This window comes from Acipenser ruthenus, chromosome 11, assembly GCF_902713425.1.
Source record: "Acipenser ruthenus chromosome 11, fAciRut3.2 maternal haplotype, whole genome shotgun sequence".
Classification (NCBI taxonomy): Eukaryota; Metazoa; Chordata; class Actinopteri; order Acipenseriformes; family Acipenseridae; genus Acipenser; species Acipenser ruthenus.
In genome coordinates this window covers 43,364,120-43,376,195 of record NC_081199.1, presented here as the reverse complement: position 1 = coordinate 43,376,195, position 12,076 = coordinate 43,364,120, and the positions used below count along the sequence as shown (strand labels likewise).

The window sequence follows — 12,076 nt, the reverse complement described above, 5'->3', positions numbered from 1 at the left end:
TCAAAAAGTAGCAAGCCTAGTTATACTTCATAAAATGTCCATAACGTGCGAGGATCAAGAAAAAAGTAAATGACCTACAGTACACCCAATGCATAGCTGGTTCAAGTCTATTGCATATGACATTAATGTAACTCTAACCCGGCCCTGGAAGACGGCAGCAGTACACGTTTAAACAAAACAAGCTGCTAATAAATGAGTGAAGAACGAATTGAAAAGCAGCCCAAAGGTAATGAAGCAGAGAGTTTTATGAGTGGCTGTCGTTGCTGCAAACAGACTTACCCTGCCACGCTCCACTTGAGTGGTCAGCATCACCACCATAGAGGAGCTCTGTTCCCACGTCATCTGCCAGAAATCTGAACACGTGTTGGGCAGAGGACCCTGGCAGGCGATGTACCGGTTTATGATGCTGGAAGAAAGGATTTCCATCTGCAGGCGAGAAAAGTGATATTGTTGTGCGTTTATAAAAAATAAAAAATGACAGTTTTGTTCGTCTGGAGCACAATAAATGGCTACTTTATTTTTTTTTAGGCTGGTTGCTATACAGGTACTTGAAGGCAACATCAGAGGCAAAGCTGCATTTTTGTTGAGTTGATCAAAATAATAAAGTGCTTGTGTAAAAGCTCACAGCTTTATGATGCCACTTGTTTTAGTGATTGATATAAGCTTGATCTTCCTTTGGTTGTTGCACAATCCAGATGTTTAAAGGATACTGTCATCTTCAGGGAATGGATAATGCCATATAAATATTACACATTCTACAGTCATCATTCATATTGAATGTATTAAATGGTTGACTGCCACTGGAATTTGTGGTTTACAAGCACAGAGACATGTTGCACCAGTCTCCCACATTGTGGGGAAAGAAACCATTAGGAAATAAAACATCAATCTGACAGGAATGACACAATGCAACATTCATTATACTGTGTATGTATATATAACAGGCATAATAGTGTTTAACAACAAGGAGGATTAAAATATACCGACAAAATATAAATAAAAGGGTAACTATGATTATATCAACAAACCATGAATGAAATCTCTCATTATTTTTTGGGGAGTGTTTTACAATAGGCCAATACTTACGTTAATATAATTTGCATTGATATAGTCATCTGCACCCTCTAGAATAACCCGTGTTGCATCATCTACAAAAGAAAAGAACACATTTGTTACTCTGTTCAAGAAGTTTCGAGCTGCGGATCTGGAGAGGACTTGCTGTATACTTACAAGGTGAGATGTCTCTGTATCGGTTTTTGGGAATGTTCTGAGGTAATTTGGCACAAGACATTGCCATTCCAGGCTTTTTCCTGTAAAGTTGCTGTAACAGAAAGGCATTTTGTCTGAAATGTTGCTCCAAAGTAAACACATAAACAGTTGCCTAGACTAAAGAATTTACAGGGAGACAACCATTGCATACTATCAGAAATCTGTGAAACACAATCTGTTAAACACTACAGGTAAGAGAATAAGGAATAATTTCACAACTGACTTGCCAGACTAATAAGAATATGGGTGAAGGTACAGGAATTGTTTTAGCTAACATAGACACTGTTGAACCCACAATTGTATAAACATTTTTGTACATTATTAATAAACAACACATTTATGTCTGACCTTCATTTGTCCTGCCTCATCAACCAAATGTTTTTATAAGAGCAATTCTAGAAGCAATGTTTCCCTCCTGTATAAATCTGGTGTTTACTGCTGCAGTACAGCCGAGTACTATATCCCTCGTGCTTAAAATAGTATCAGCAGGGCATGAGACAATAACCACACAGGAAATTGTTGAAGCTGTCTGATGAAAAACAGGAAGTAATAGGATTTCAACCGTCAGCTATCAATAGCTTCGAAATGCCTTCACAATTATAAACCAGCTTTATGATGAGCAGGAAACACCACCAATAAAAATGACACTTGACCAAAAAAACACTCAAGTATCTGATGCTTCTGCTTCACAGCCCAAAGGTTTCACACTATTGACAGTCTAATACTAAGACTATAGTATGTTGGGAGAACGGCTGTAAATGCAAAATCAGAGCCATCTGATTGTACAAATAGATCATTGTGACATACTTTACACTAGAAGGAATAACAAATGTCCATTTAAAGTTTTTAGATTTATATGAAGAGATTGCAAAGGATTTTAATGATGTGGCTACCTCAAATAACGTTTCCACAAGGAGTGCCTGTAACAAGCTGCTTCATATTCGAATGTGTGATGTAGATGTGCATGTACAATAATGGAACCCTAGGGGTGATATAGAGTCACTTTGAAAAGAGAGATTGCACTCACATCAAACTGAGGCAGAACAGTTCCGCTGCTCAGCCCTTCCCGTAGCTGCAACATGGACTCTCTCAGCGCATTGTCATGCAGGAGCACTCCATCCAGGGGGGATTTCTCTGGGATGTACTGGAAATCTGGCTCATTCTCCAGCTTCTCCTCCACTACTTCATACATGGCTGTAAAAAACATGTCCATTAAAAGATGTAGTCCAACCACCCATTTATACGTAACCCATCACAGGTACCCCCCCCCCCCCGACAAGAGGCAGAGCTCCTAACAATCTCAAAAAATTTATTTGAAAGGAAGTCATTTATAAGTCTTTAAAATAAACAACAACAACATGGTGAGGTTTCTCTGCTCACCGTTGGGTCGCACCAGTAGTATAAGCTCCCCAGAATGGCTCTCACAGCTTGCTTTAATAAACATGACGACCTGGTCGTGGGTGTGCTCTGATATATCCCTGCCGTTGATCAATACAACCTGATCACCTTCATTCAGGCGAGGGACACACAGGTCTGCCTGCAATTCAAAGAAAAAAAAAAGCTGTTAAAACATTTCTTTAAAGAAATACATCAATAATGTAAAAACATAATTATAATAATGTAATGCTGCCATAAAAAAAATATTTGGGCAAAAAAAATGGATGGATGGAGTTTGTGACAGTAGGATTGCAATACTGTCCCATTTGGGCTGTAAGATGCAGCGTGTAAATGTAATGTGATGGCTGTAACGTCAGTGTAACTACACTTTGAAGAACAAATAAAAAAGACCAATGTGGGCAATAAACAACTCCCATGGGAGGCTTACACATGTAATAGAAAAATCTAAGGACTCAAACAAATCTTTGAGCTGACTTTGCATTCGCTCGCTGCAGTCGCTTTCATGAACAAAGCAATACAATGACTTACTGATGTTCCAGGTGCCACTCGAGAGACAATCACAGGCATTTTCTGATCAGAACCTCCCTGAATGAAAACAGATGTACACAGATTACAACTTAGACTCATAAAGGAAGGTAAGAATACCCATTACAGGCTGCTGCTGATCACTAACAAACCCCACTCACGACAGCAGTCGTACTTTAGTGAGTTTGTAACATCGGTACGTCTAAGGTTACCAACACCTGAGGCACCTCTTAGAATTCACTTCTACTGAAAAGTAAAAAAAAACGGTGACATCAATGTTGGCCACGCATCTCAGCCACTTAACTATATTGTCTTCATGAAGCGGTTTGTTTGTTATATGAATGGAAACGCATCTACTTGCAGGGCTTGAACTTCATTTTTGCGTGCTGGATGCTGCAGTCAATGGGGGGGGATTCCAAAATGTTGGGGGGGGGGAGGGGGGGGGGGGTAGGAGGCAAAAAAAAGCCACTTTTGCATATAAAAAACTACATATATTTTACTGCATCATCATTCACACTGGTGTTGTTTTAAAATAAGCTGCTTTCAAGAGACCTAACAGCTGTTCATCACTGTGAGACAGAGCACTGTCCATTGCTTTTGCCATTGCCTGAAGTTTTTGCATGCAGCAGAAGAAAAAGGTGCTTTTCTTTTAAACCAGCGCTCCATTTCTTTTTTTTGACTCTACACTCGGCCCTATTTCCGCCTCTTTCACTGTTTTCACTTACATATGTTTAACTACTGGATAGTTTGTACTGCATGCATGTAACATATCAAAAGAAAGGCTGAATTTCCTTTCATATTATGTAAGTTGCAACAGGATCAGGCATACTAAGTGGTAGAGATTTTCCAAAACAATAATGAGTTTTAAGAGTTAAAGCGAAAGTCACCGCTTGCAAAACAACACCTAGATAGACTTAACATCATCTCTTTTTTTCAAAACTGTTTACTTACTTGCAGTGTATTGAGTTTCTATAATGCTTAAAGACAGCGGCCGAGAATCACGTAAGAGAAAATAAAGTCTCGCGGCACTTAAAATATTCAGCACTACTTTTATTTATTTATTTTAACCAACTACTCAGAATGCGGCTCATAGTGCTTTCATCACTGACACTCACTTCCTTAGAGACTGTTGTAGCGTTTCAGGCATTCTAAATTGGGTGGAAAATACAGTAGCTTGGCGTCTTAAAACATCTCTGTGGGATTTTCCTGCACTGAAAGTTGCAGATATGCAGGAGCAACTTGGAAAATGCGCGATTCCTGCGATCCTGTGCTGGAATTCAAGCCCTGACTTGGATTCTGTAAGTTATATATGAACAATAAAGCTGTGTGTAATACAGGAGCATACCTTCACATTAAACTACAGTGCAGCAGGAGCATACCTTCACATTAAAACTACAGTAAAGCAGGAGCATACCTTCACATTAAACCCAAACCTGCCATTTCCATCTGGACTCATTTTGATCAGGACAAGATTGTCATGCGGAATGACACCATTTAGCTGCAAGAAAGAAAGAAAAAAAAAGGTCAGAAACTTGTCTTTACTTATTTCTTCTTCTTCTTCTTCTTCTTCTCATTTATGTCTTAGCAGATGCCCTTATCCAGGGCAACTTACAATTGTTACAAGATATCACATTATTTTTTTTACATACAAATACAATATTTTTTTACACATTATTTTTACATATAATTACCCATTTATACAGTCGGGTTTTTACTGGAGCAATCTAGGTAAAGTACCTTGCTCAAGGGTACAGCAGCATTGTCCCCCACCTGGGACTGAACCCACGACCCTCCGCTCAAGAGTCCAGAGCCCTAACCACTACTCCACACTGCTGCCCCTCTCATAAATTTTCTTATAAATTTCTCCCAAAGAAACTGCTGCGACAAGAGACATTTTAACTTCCTTTCCTGGCATGCTGACAATCGTGAATGGTCTGGCTGATAGGAGGTACATACTATACCTAAAGTCACCAGTTAGTTTCTCACAAACAACAACGCTCTCCATTCTTACTGCTGTTACTTTTAAAATGGGATTCTGCCGTAGACGCAGACCTATTACTTCACTTTACAACCCTTGCAATATCAGCTTGTTTTGAAATAGATTGTCGCATGATTTGATAGAGGGTTTAACACAGAAATGCAATTGTTTTGTTTATTATAATCTGGCCTGAAGTTAGCAAAACAATCAACCACATAAAATCGGAGAAACCTACTTTATGAGGCTTCTCCATGAGAATTGTGTAAAATCTCAAGCATGTTTTACAAGTAATAGCAGGCTATCTAATAGCATGAGATATAGCACTGATAGTACATCATGAGCTGTTATAATGCATAACACAGTTGACCCGAGCATCAGGCAGCTATGGTAATTCTTGGAATAGATAGAAAGGTACCAGCTCTGTAATGAATAGCAGATGCAACTGCTGCAAGGTATAGAATGCATCCTGCGAAAGGGTGAAGGCTGCTCTCTGAAGAACCAGCGTTTTTAACCCTTAAGGCCATTGCACACTGCATCCGATCATGTATCCGATTTTGACGTGCGTCTAAGAAGAAAACGATCATGTGCATTCCCTATTGCACCTTGCACACCGAGTCCGTAACTGTCGTACGACGGTGTTGCGTCAATTTTGGAATCGAAACAAGTTCAATTTGATCCGATTTGACGTGTGTTAATTACACTGACCAATGAAAAATGACTAGGAGGACACACAGATTCTTGCAGTTCCCTGAACAAAATGGAAAAACTAATTGTGTGTGTCGCCAAACAAAAATTACTTTATGATAAATCCAACAAAGATTACAAAGACTTTGAAAAAAAAGAAAACACATGGAAAGACACTGCCATGGACTTGGGCATGAATGATATGCATTATAAAACATGAAATTATGAACCAACAGCAGACATAAACACGTGGATTCTGTGCAGTACAGGTTATTACAAGCTTATACTTTTTATTGTAGTCGAGGAAGTAAAGAAACAATGGCCTAACCTGCGAGACACATATAGGAGAAAGAAGCGTGACAGGACAAGCAAGAGCGGTCAGGGCTTAACAGTCAGAAAAGAGGGGCAGTACATGAAAGTGATGGAATTTCTGGCTCCATACAGAGAGTGATAGAAGGTCATTATGGTAAAAGTATTTTCGGTAGCTCATTGCTAACCTCCCAACTTTTAGATATATTTATTACAGGAGCGAGTGTTTGAAATATTAAATATTGGTCATATGGTTTCTTGCTATGACAACTGTGTTGTGTAATATCATGTTTTGTTTTTTATGTTTTTATTATGTATTGCGTAACACTATTGTAGATCTAGTAGAAACATAACAATTAGCAAACATTTTAACTTCCATCAGCGTTTGCTGATCATTTTATACAACATTTAAACATTTTTGGTGTTCAAAGTTATGTAAGAATTTACAGAATTGTATTTATTTTTTATTAAAATACTGAAACTAGGTATATTTACTACAAAGCCTCCACTGCACAGCAGCGCTCTGAAGTATGACACTAACGCATCTAGTGTGCAATGGACTGACGCATGACTTTCTCGGACGACGGATGCTAAATGACGGAACGGATCCAGTGTACAATGGGCTTTAGCCTTGTGCGTTCAGTGCAGACCCTCTTGTTGAAGAGAACTACCACTAAATCTTACCACTGATTTTTCTGATGCGACAGGGACATCATACATTTCATGAATGTGGTTATCCAGCTCCTGCTGGGAGTGGCACCGATTGATCTGGTTACAGCTGTTCTTTTTTGACTGCTTGGGTGGTAGTGCTGGAGGCTGGCCATCTATTGTTGTATCTTGTGACCTTAAAAAAATAAATAAATAAAATAAAACACAAAAATCTGAAAAAGCATTACTAATCTAGATGGCGAAACACAGTAAACTGACAGTTTGGGCAGCTAGACCATGACATATTGTACTACAGTACCTGCACATCCTAACCAGGGGACTCGAATAAGCGACTTAAGCACAGACTTCCTTACAGTATGTCAATAAAACTTCCAAAATCTTGACGAGGTGCAGAGGTACACGTGTACATGTATGTTCTTGTTAATTCGTTTTCAATGTAGAATTAGATGGAGAATTGGAGGATTACTTGTGTTGCCTACATGGATGCATGTCAATGTTTCTCTTTCTTCAATTCCACCAAACTGAGCAGAGCCCACCAGTGCTGGGTGAATGTTTAAACAAACAGCAAAACAAATGAAATGCTGGTATTTCAGCTCTGGAGGCTTGGGTTACCAATAAAATGAAGGTACAAGCAAATCGAGTTGTCTCCATTGAAGAGGAGTTTCTCATCACACAATGACAAGCTAGTACTGGGCATCAGCAGTGCTTTCAGCAGTTTTAGGAATAAAATCACAAAATCAGTGAGGGGTAAAAAAGACTTTACATGTAAATTACATTCATCTATACTCTAGCACATTTATTTTATTAAACAGAACAAGGAATGTAATGGTGCATCCCACGTTAACCGTATTAGCATAACAAGCAGTGAGCATTAACAACCATGCACTGGGCACAGACTGCAGCTCTTTATTTCTGCCCAACCAAGTCGGAGCTTCATTATGAATGCTTAGAGGACCGCCATGAAAGCAGCCTATTTTGTAGTCTGGAAACAAAGCAGAGCTTGGTGCTACCGCCCGAGGGGGGGGGGGGGGGGTATTTGTACATTCTCCCAGCAGAAATGCAATTGTATTAAAATAAGAATCTGTCAAGTCGTTTTCTAAATGCATTCCCTCTCTTGTTAGTTTTCATTATCTTGGTAAATTCCGTGCAGGAGGATCTCGAGGGCTACTTAAGAAACCAGAGAGACCAAAAGGGTGTCCCACAGAACTAGCTTCACACAATCCGACTGATTAAGAGTCCCACACTACACACAACTTACACATCCAATTAATTAACATGATTCCTTAAGGAAATGGTTCACAGTAAAAAGGATTGTATAATGCAGTACATTTATGAAAGTTACATTTATGAAAACACCCGGTAAGATCATTTGCGTTTTCAAATTCCATTTCAAATGTATTTATTTAACCAGGATAAAGCCCTTGAGAGATGCATCTGATTATTAAATGGGGGTCCTGGCAAGAGAAGCCAGCGGGAAACAACATTATAAAATCAATGGCAAAAGTAGACAAATCATTCAAACAAGACAAAAACACTTAAATCATGAAAACATGAATACAAAATAAAAGCATAACAAACAGACAATTCCAATTGACACGATCAGTTCAGAGTCAGTATTTACAGGATCTGCAGCCCAAGTCAGATTTAAAATACATATTTATGAACGATGTAAAAAGGTATTGTGAAGAGGCTGTTTTAATATTCGAAGGCAAGGAGCTCCAGAGATGAGATGCTTGATATCCAAAGGCACGCTGGCCCATATTAGATCTCAATTTAGGGATTTTAAAAGTAAGCATGTCTCTACGAGAGATTGTTTTAACAGTAGTTATTATTCATTTCCAAAGGGAGAAACATGACACTACATCATTCAAATCATCACACATTTTCTGTGTCCGTTAGAAGAGGAAGCTGTTTTGAATTGAAGTTCCCAGTATCAATAAACCATACAGTTTACAAGGAATAAAGTGCAGTATTAAAATCACAGCAGAAACACATGCTGCTTCACAAGCATGCATCCTCTGTTGGATGCTTTTTAAGCCAACAGAAATGTGGACAATACAGTTTAACAAGAACTGGTTGCTTCTTGGCTCAAAGTATAAATCAACCACAGTTTAAGAAAACATGTTACAGGGAGGCAGATAACGGAAACCTGTTACTCTTTGATGGAGATCAATGGAAATATCATGAATGTGATCACAGACCTTTACATGGCACCACCACACATCAAAAACCCTTAATTTTGCTGAAACGTCAGAGCTTTCGGACTGCTTAAGGTAAAAAAAATAAATAAATAAAATAAAAGTGAACGAAAAATAATCACAGCAACAATCAATTCGGCTAAAAATATTGGCCAATAGTAATTCAATTTAAAACACCAAATTATAACAGAGATCTACCTTCTATGTTGTATTATTATTCTACCACAATTGAGAAAATTCACCAAAAAAAAAAAGCACTGTATAAACCCAGGGATCTCAGGACAAAATGGGCTTGTAACAGTATTTTGGCCATCGGATTATATGCAAGTGCAATCGAAACATCTACAGCACAATCAAGGCAGTTATCGTTGGACAGGCGGACAGACACGATCAGTGTAAGGGTCCCTATTTCTTGAACCAGGACCCTGAAAACACAGCAGCTCGACAGCACTTACGGGGAGGAGGAGTCCAGGCTGATACTGTTTGCTTGCGTGGAGGAGGGGGATTTGTGGTTGGCAAAGACTTGACTTGGCGACGTGTGGATCAGGTGGCCAACCAAATGTCCAACGGAAGACGGTCGTAAGCGGGTTCCTTCTTGTGCAAACATGGAGTTCCTACTGGATTTAACACAAAATGAACAGCGTTAACTTAAAGAAAGGGCCTTCAGTTCAATTTGAATTAAGGAAGATTAACCAAGATTTCCCTAATGTTACAAATGAAGACGAGCCAGTTGCTGAATTGCCAGTTGCATATGCTGGTGATCAAATGATTGATGAAAGGTGTCAATGTGTGCCCATATCGGTTTTGTGAAGGCATGCTAGTAATTTGAATACTTGTAAACATGGAATTGCAATGGAATTCGGAAGCTTTATCTGGAATACATAAACATTCAAAATGCATTGTTACCACTTCTGATCAGACCCAGGTCATAACCTCTGCAGCAGATCATTAACATACACTTCAACACAATACTATACTGCATTTAGTCTTTAGATTAACTGGTTGTAAAATAATGTTCTGAAATGTTTGAAATGCACACAAACTTGATTACAGTAATATACTAGATTGGGGGAGCTCTTGTGCTGGTAAATCCCATCTTATCTAACCTCTGAATTAAAAGACGTTAGTCAACTATTACTCCATAAAAAATAAAACATGCGAAACAGGCATTTGTATACTAAGCTCTGAATGATAGGATTAGTCAACCAAGAAGTAACACTACTGGATTAGTTTAAATAAAAAATAAAAAAAATACTGTATTATTAATTTTATATAGTGAGATTGCAAATGTATGAATGTTGTATCTGGATTGTGTGTGTGTGTGTGTGTGTGTGTGTGTGGCTGGCTGGCTGATGTCCCTCGGGAACCTGTTGTAATATCAAGAAGGGTTCTACATCCTGGAGAGCTAAAGATTTAAATAAATACAAAACTAACAAGATTTGCTCTGGAACATCAATGTAACATTCCTGTGAGTAGTGGAATGTTGCTTGTGTGCTCGACTCACTGGTTAGGGGTTCCAGGGGGGGAGCGTGTGGGGAGGCTCTGTGTCTCCAGCCGCTCATCCGAAAGGGAATTCCGGCTCACCGTATCCCAGTCCATTCCACTCATCAGCTTCCGGGACAATGGTTTACTCGGGGACCTGAAACAGTCATGCAAGTCATTTAGGAACAATGCATGCAAGCCTCTCAAACAATTGCGCAGCATGCGTTTCCTAAAACCTCAAAAAACCTTGCAGAACTGGAATAAATCACAACTTGAGCAGCTAGAAATCACTAATGCAATCAGCCTGTGATAAAGTAGTTTAAAATGTAACATTAGCACAATGGGAAATGTTTTCATGTGCATAACTGAGCAATCCAGGACTGTCATATCTGCCTGCAGCCTTGAACACGGGTCTAATTGTGACCATGAAGCCTTCAGCTTAACACCCTATCAAGTTAAATAAAGCATTGTCACACGGTCAGTATTGATAACTGCACTGTGCTTGGGTCAGAAAGCAGTGACAGACTGCATCCATGGTCAGAACAATTACTAATGTCAGAATGTGTTTAAATGTTTGTTTTGTAAACATTATCATGCAACACACTGAACTAAAAAGATTATTTTATACATAAAATAATAATCATCATAATACTGTAGCAGGTGATCAGCTGACCTATATTAAATGACACCTCTAGGTCTAAGTTTCCCTCACATTGGGAAATAAAAACGTTCAGCAATGTAGCTGAAGCAGTTAAGTAAATTTTCTTAAATGCCAAAGGCTGAACAGTATAAACGATTAAACTGAAAAACTGGATGAAAACCCCTGTATGAATTTGTTAGAAGTTCTTCAGCAAACATTGCCTGTGCACACAATGTAAACACGTTTAATTACACACCCACACTGCCATCAGCCACATGCTGACTACAAAACCAGAGCCCAGGAGCACAGAAGCAGCACCACAAATACATTCTACCAAAAGCACATGTCGCCAAAAGCTAAACCAACCATGATGTGTATGACAAAAATGGAAAAAGGTCAAACTAGAGCTCATACACAGATAAGCTTTTCTCAATTCCATGCTATAATTCTCGATGACACTAAACGGATGAAAAATGCTGAAAACATTTCTCTTGCTTCTCCCATCCACTTGCTGCAAGGGGAGTGGCTACCAGTTTGAACCGGTTTCAGTGGGCCAACCTCCACTGTAATTTGAAAACAAATAATTTCAACACTGTACGTAATTCAACTGCACACTGTACCATAGCACTACATTTCTATTTATCGTTCTGACATTCAGACGTAAGAATGTAATGTTAAAATGATTAGTGTTATTATTATGTTGTAGATCAAACAATTTAAACATCACAATGATTTTCCTAAAAGTATGAGAAGTTTTTCCCTTTAAGAAACTGAAATACAGACCTTTTAAATTGCGGGGATCAGTATCTGTAACAGAATGGGCGCTCACGTTTCAGGTTTGTACATAAAAGCAAATGGATCAGGCTTTCCGTTTAAACCTTGCACACACCACCTGTTCAATCCACCTGACTGCACACCCGTGCT

General features: G+C 38.9%; 1 protein-coding gene across 4 annotated transcripts in view; it reads right to left on the bottom strand.

The window, feature by feature from the left end:
* The window catches only part of LOC117426632 (tyrosine-protein phosphatase non-receptor type 4-like), a 59,243-nt gene that overhangs the window by 8,230 nt on the left and 38,937 nt on the right, over nucleotides 1–12,076 (bottom strand). For all 4 annotated transcript variants that reach the window (XM_059034072.1, XM_059034071.1, XM_059034073.1 and 1 more), the window contains 10 exons: nucleotides 10,535–10,669; nucleotides 9,486–9,647; nucleotides 6,848–7,007; nucleotides 4,607–4,690; nucleotides 3,196–3,252; nucleotides 2,650–2,806; nucleotides 2,297–2,463; nucleotides 1,231–1,321; nucleotides 1,087–1,148; nucleotides 280–426 (listed from right to left, as the gene is read on the bottom strand). In XM_059034072.1, the coding sequence (XP_058890055.1) occupies nucleotides 280–426; nucleotides 1,087–1,148; nucleotides 1,231–1,321; nucleotides 2,297–2,463; nucleotides 2,650–2,806; nucleotides 3,196–3,252; nucleotides 4,607–4,690; nucleotides 6,848–7,007; nucleotides 9,486–9,647; nucleotides 10,535–10,669 (1,222 nt within the window). The remainder of the gene's footprint in view (nucleotides 1–279; nucleotides 427–1,086; nucleotides 1,149–1,230; nucleotides 1,322–2,296; nucleotides 2,464–2,649; nucleotides 2,807–3,195; nucleotides 3,253–4,606; nucleotides 4,691–6,847; nucleotides 7,008–9,485; nucleotides 9,648–10,534; nucleotides 10,670–12,076) is intronic.